We start from the raw sequence: 6,299 nt of genomic DNA on the forward strand, positions 1-6,299 counted from the left end.
TCGGATGGAAATCTTTTGTAGATTTAAAGGTGTTCAAGCTGATAAATTAAAAAGAGTCTTCGGTTTTGTTCAAACACTTTTATAAAAAGCTCCTTGAAACTCGTTGGTATACTGAAAGGGTGATAAGGGTTAGTTTTCGTGAGAATGCAGCAACGCACTGGCCCACTTGAGAATTCCTTTTAAAATTTATTTCACAGTCGTAAAATAGCTTTATTAATATGGATACATACACGGAGAAAAAATTCCGTTAATTTTTATTTAAAAATCCATACAAAAATTACCGTGCTGCTCAAGAATGTGAGTTCAAACTTACTGAAAAGTACAAATTAATGATCAACATACAAAAATTATAAGTTACATAAAAAAATGTATCATTCAGTTTCTTGAAAATTACTTAGGCAGCACCGAAAAATTTAGTGTTCCACAGCACCTGAAAATTTAGTAACGTTAGCTGTGATAACTACATTACCGACAAACAATTTTATTCAAGTTTAGTGATAATTTTTTTGGTTATATAAACAAATAAATAAATAAATTAGGTTCATGTTAATGAACCTAACTAATGAATTCGTTAGAATGAATAAAAAAAAACTAAGGAAATATTGTTTTATAAAAATAATTTTTATTAATATATTAATACCAGTTTTTTACAATATAATTTTCTCCATTAGATATTCGTGTTACATGAGTTATAGTATAACTTAGTAATTTATTAGTATCTAATATTTTCCAACTATATTTGTTTTCATATTTTTTGTAGCATCCTGTATGTTTATTTAAAGTGATTGACAAGAATTTTTTTACTAACAAGTAAATATCATTTTTTTCGTGTACAATAATTGTATCAACATAATAAAAATTGGGGTTTTCTCGTCCTGGTATCATAATTAGGTCTCCTGATGTTACGACATTCCCATTTAAATCTATTTCTTTTATAATATGAATAATATTATTTAACTTTTTTATTATTAATGGCGCAGTTTTAATTAATATAGAGTATCCATTCAATTCTATTACTGGTATATTTTTAATGTTTTTACTATTAAATGATCGGACCTCGGAAGTGATATTCATCATAAATCGGTAGTTTTGACGCAATTGATGTTTTATAGCAATCGTTTTGCAAATATTGACTCTGCTGATAGCAGCTCGAGCAGTAATTTTTCCCTCTTTATGTTTTGCTTCATAACGCATGGTAGAAATTTTCCAAACCGGACCACACAAACGTAATACTCTCGGATAGTGGATTAAGAAATGATGTTTGGGTTTTAAACAATTGGGGAATAATTCAGTTAATGTTTCTAAATAATCAGTTATAACTGAACTTAGTACAAAATGATCATTCTTATGTACCTCGTAACTTGTAAGCATATTGATTAATTGTACCATTGTAAGCAATAACTGCCAGACTTCATCATCCTCTTCGATCAGGTGACCAATTACTAATGGTAGATGTACAATTAAAGTGAGCATTTCAGACGCAGACATAATAATACAGTTTTTTTTCATTTGTGTTTGGAGTATCTCGGCTGGTTTATTTTTAAGTCGACCATAATTAAAACCTTTTATTAAATTATTTAATTGAAGAAGTGTAAATTTTTTTTCTCGTATGTAATAGTTAAAAATTGCTGCTAAATCATATCTAAATGTTCCTTCCAGAATATCATGGACTACGTCTGTTGCTAAATTTTTAATTGGATGAAATCCTCCAACCCCATGAAATGTACATCTATCGACAATTCCAGTTGTTTTTTGATCATTTTGTATTATAGCTTCTTCATAATCGGTTTCTGTTCGTAACATGACTTGAGTTTCTAAAAAAGTACTATTTACTTCCAACTTGTCAATCAAACAAAAGCGGCAAAATTTTGATCGATTGAAGCTTTCACAATACCCCAGTAAATAATGTACACCTAAATTGTCCCCAATTATTAATGACAATCGAAAGTATATCTTTTTTTGACCGGAGGGAAAATCGAGGCTAATTCCTGTTGTTTCCAAAAATTGTAATTCCTCTTTTACTCTAGCAAAAATCATAGAACTATGGATATATTTTCTATCTAAATTATTAAACAATAAAAAAAGAAAAATGTTATCTAATTTTGATTGTAATCTGGGTGGAATGCACGGAATTGAAACATAAACAGCGCTGCATTTAGATATGCCACGATGGCTTCCCAACGGATTGTTACTTTCGTACTCATCGAAGTACAAGAAAAGGGGTAAAACTGTTTTGTCTCTATCATTTAAACTTAGATTTTTCCACAATTCAGCTTGGACAAAATTAGAAATGATTTTCGTGTCTTGTTTCAGCGAATCTATATAATTTAATGTTTCATCGAAAACAGCAGGTAATTCGAAAAATTTTTTTAAAACAAAACGCAAAGGTATCATTTGAACAGTTACATCTAATATTTTTAATTCATTTAATGAACCACGACGACGGAAATCTTTTCTTTGACCTATTATGAATGATACAGGTGGAATAAAATTTTTTGTTTTCTTAAAATCCTGAAAAATGGAAGATTCTGTCGTTAAATGAGTGAACTGTGAAAATTGATCATAAATATTTTTAATTTTTTGTCCGTTCTCATTTTCATTACTGCAGATATTAGACTCGGGTTCATTACAAACAGTTTTGATAATTTCAGGCACTATAATTTGTACTAAATTGCCAACATCATTAAGAATATCGAGCGCTCGCTTTCTGGGTACGTCAGCATATTGGAATAACTTTGCCGCAAAAAGTAGCCATGCCTTTTTAAAATCTAATCTATCTGAGTTTGATGTGGATGGCCCAGAACTTTTCATATCACCGAGCTGTGCTTTTTCGAATTCTAACTCGCCAGATGAAAAATTTATATTTTCATTTGTAGTATTTTGTATAGCTTGATTGATGCCATTATTCTCGTTTATTAATTGTTCACTACATTTTTTCCTTTTTTTATTCGGTGGTTCACTTGTGTTTTGACAATGTTTTCTGTGTATGTGTGAGCGAAGAGAATTTACAGACTTAAAAGTCCTGAGGCAAGATACTGCACCACAACTAAAGCTTGTCGAATTACAATGTGTGAGTTTAATGTGACTAATAAATTGTCGGATCTCTTCTAAATTTAAATTGCATGGTTTACAAGTAAACACCATTTTATCAAACGATATTCGGATTACGGTTTTCGTTAAGAATCTGTTGAGAAATTTGGCCTATAATAGCAACAGTCTCTCGGCTACAATTATCTATCGGTGAATTAATATTATATAACGCTTTTTTAATAAATGTCCAAATCGAGTACACCCTAGCAGGAAATTCACAATATAACGCATAAAATATTCTAACGGTCAAATCAATGGTGTGTAACACTGTTTGACATTGGTAGATTGTAGGATTTTTTATACAATCATTGATATAAATATAAAAACTTTTTAAATTTACTAAAGGTCCCACGAAGATTGGAATTGGCTGAAGCGTTGTGTTGGAGTTGTTACAAATTTGTCGCTGGTTATCTAGAGCTGCATCGATGTCTGCTGCCGTCTGAACATGAATAAAAAAACTTTCTTGTTTTTCTCTGATCGAGAGCAATTTCTCAGCCCCAATATGCTTCCTAGATGGTTTTATAATGTATGGTAGCAGATATAGTAAAACTGCGTCCTTGTTATGTTGTGCAAGGGATGGAAGCGCTTTAAAAAATCCTAAATCGTCGCCATTGAGCGCTCTGCAATCTTCAAGACTGTTTATGATGACAGTTCTAGCGACGTCCCACCTTTCAAATAATGAATCTTCGCGATCGGGATACAGCCGTTGAAAATCAAGAGCCACCTAAATAAAATAGTATAAAATGAAATAATAATATTAGCAAATGTATTTAGCAACTATCACACAATACTTTACCAATTCTGGGCCCTGTCCTCCTTTTAGAGCTGGAAGCTCTGCAAAATAGTCGTGGACTGTACAATTTTGGTTCAACCGTGTTTTTCGAACAGGATATGATTTTATCCAATGTTCTTTCACAGAATCCGGTGGACCTATATTCGTGGCAAGCCACTCAGCTGCTGCTTGTTCCTCATCTGAAACGTGATTTCAAATATTTTAGTAACAAATAGTCGAATTGAATTAATATTTTTTTATATTTACAACATTATGTTACTTAAGATTTTAAACAAGTTTATTAGCTCTAATATTGTAAATAAAAATCATTTTTCATACCAGTGGCTGCCAAAACTTCAGGTACTGATTCTCTTTGCGTGGCAGTCAATAATCCTTGAGTCCGTAATTTATCTTTTAAATATTCAAAATGTTCAACAAGGGTGCCCTTTCTATTCCTTTTTCTTCTCCGATTGGTTATCGTACCATCTGGATTCACAATTCTTACACATGCAGAATCATATGGTGAATAATATATAAATTTGGACTCACTCGGAAATATTAAAGCAATTTCTTCTGACCACTGAGCAAATGTTTCGCCTTTTATTCTAAAAGTATATTAATCAGAAAAATAAATCCATGTTATTTTTGATGGATTTCATACAAATTAAAATGCATGGTACAGTGACCTGTACTATTTATTGCCAATGTCGAATGTATAATTATTAGTGATAATTTTTAAACAATATTAACAAATATTTTTAGAAATTAAAGAAAAAATTAGGAAAATTATGAATTTTACTACTTACGAAAATGAAAATGTTTCTTGTATTTCTGGATCTCGGTGCACACGTTCAAATTGACGATCCTTTTCATCTCCAACAACGATGCGAGAAAGTAAATTTCTGAGATTTTTTTTTAATCTCTCTTTCTTCAAATAATATAGAATGATGCTCTTCCCGTCAGTACTTCTTAATATAAGTTGATATATTCTCTATAAACAATAAAACTTTTAGTAAAATTAGATAATATCACGGAAATTTTAATGTCAAAAAAGTAAACTGTATTTTATTATTAAAAACACTGAAGAATATAAGATGGTTCCGAAGTAAAATAAATTATTCAATCATGTTATTGTACGCATCAGAAACGTAATTTGAAATTAGGTTTAATAAATATTAACCGTCAAGAAAATGATTTATATTAGAAAATAATAATACTTACATGGTTTTTTATTTCCGGTCTTCCGAAATGTCTGACGACGTTCTGTACGATGAAACAGAAATTATTTATTTATGCAATTTTCAATTCTCGAATAACAATATAGAAATGATTTTACATGCAAACGATACAATGATTAGACTCACTTGATTAATAAGTTCCGGTTTATCGATATATTTCAGAAAATCCTGTATTCCAATAAAAATGATTATATTTTCGTCAGTCTTTAATTTTTAATTTATCATAAAATAAAACAGATTGAATTTATATTTACATACCATCTTCCCGTAATGCAAATCAAAATAAATATGTATATAAATACAATATAATAAAAGATATATTTTATTGTGTTTTGAGTAATGAGAATTACATTCCTACTCTTTTGTATTAATTCTACAGAACAGCTGTTCTGTAGAATTCTATCTAGATAGAAGAAAATTAGGGTTAGTGTTGTATATAGGAATGTTGAAACATCGATTGAAATAGATTTATATGCTACTTGTTTACGAGTACAACACATGCTTTAATAACATGCAATAACTATATGCATATATATGATTTATTTTATTCTTATTATCAATGAAAACATCAATTGCATACTACAACGAAATATATCTGACCATGTCAGTACACGCACAAAACTTAAGAAACAAAAGTAATACTTACGCAGAGTAACTAATTAAGATTTTTATAATTTCATATAAAGTCACACAAATAAACTTAACACAACACTGTTTAAGTTTATAATAAATTATGATTATATAACGTGTTGCCACCAATATTAAACGTAACGAAAAATATGAATGTCGTTATCTATGTTTACAGTATGGAAAAACTAACTATAGCACTTACAATACAAAGAAAGATTGTGTTGGACCGCTAATTCGAAGATTCCCGACCCAGCACGGAAACTCTCGAGAATAGAAAAAATTATAGGAGAGCACCCGAATTTTTCCTACCACACGGATCATAATAAATTATATACAGATTCTCATTTTTTTCTAGTCACTTACTAATTTTTGTTTAAAGTTTGAATAAAAATTAATATTTATCGAATATTACCGTGCTGCATAAGAATTTTTACTTTTACTCTTCTTAATAAATATTGAATCTATAATAAAAATTTTAAAAGGATTACTAATTTTTCTTTGAAGGTTGTCTTAATTTTTTAGGGAATTGACATTTGCGCGTGGATTGTTGTGCTGAGCACGGTAATTTT

General features: G+C 29.8%; 1 protein-coding gene across 2 annotated transcripts; it reads right to left on the reverse strand.

Moving 5' to 3' along the window:
* Nucleotides 1–3,126: 3,126 nt before the first annotated feature.
* Nucleotides 3,127–5,898, reverse strand: LOC118074974 (uncharacterized). Of its 2 annotated transcripts, XM_035096545.1 has the most exons (8): nucleotides 5,747–5,898; nucleotides 5,359–5,361; nucleotides 5,227–5,268; nucleotides 5,084–5,125; nucleotides 4,669–4,853; nucleotides 4,202–4,467; nucleotides 3,887–4,062; nucleotides 3,127–3,814 (listed from the first exon to the last, which is right to left on the reverse strand). In XM_035096545.1, exons 2-8 carry the CDS (start codon nucleotides 5,359–5,361, stop codon nucleotides 3,149–3,151), a joined length of 1,380 nt encoding a protein of 459 aa, XP_034952436.1. In that variant the 5' UTR covers nucleotides 5,747–5,898; the 3' UTR covers nucleotides 3,127–3,148. The 2 variants fall into 2 exon arrangements, with proteins under 2 accessions (XP_034952436.1, XP_034952435.1); XM_035096544.1 differs by lacking the exon at nucleotides 5,747–5,898 and having other exon boundaries at nucleotides 5,359–5,727.
* Nucleotides 5,899–6,299: the final 401 nt, after the last annotated feature.

The sequence above is a fragment of the Chelonus insularis genome, unplaced genomic scaffold (assembly GCF_013357705.1).
Source record: "Chelonus insularis isolate UGA/USDA-ARS -01 unplaced genomic scaffold, ASM1335770v1 contig_141_pilon, whole genome shotgun sequence".
Lineage (NCBI taxonomy): Eukaryota > Metazoa > Arthropoda > Insecta > Hymenoptera > Braconidae > Chelonus > Chelonus insularis.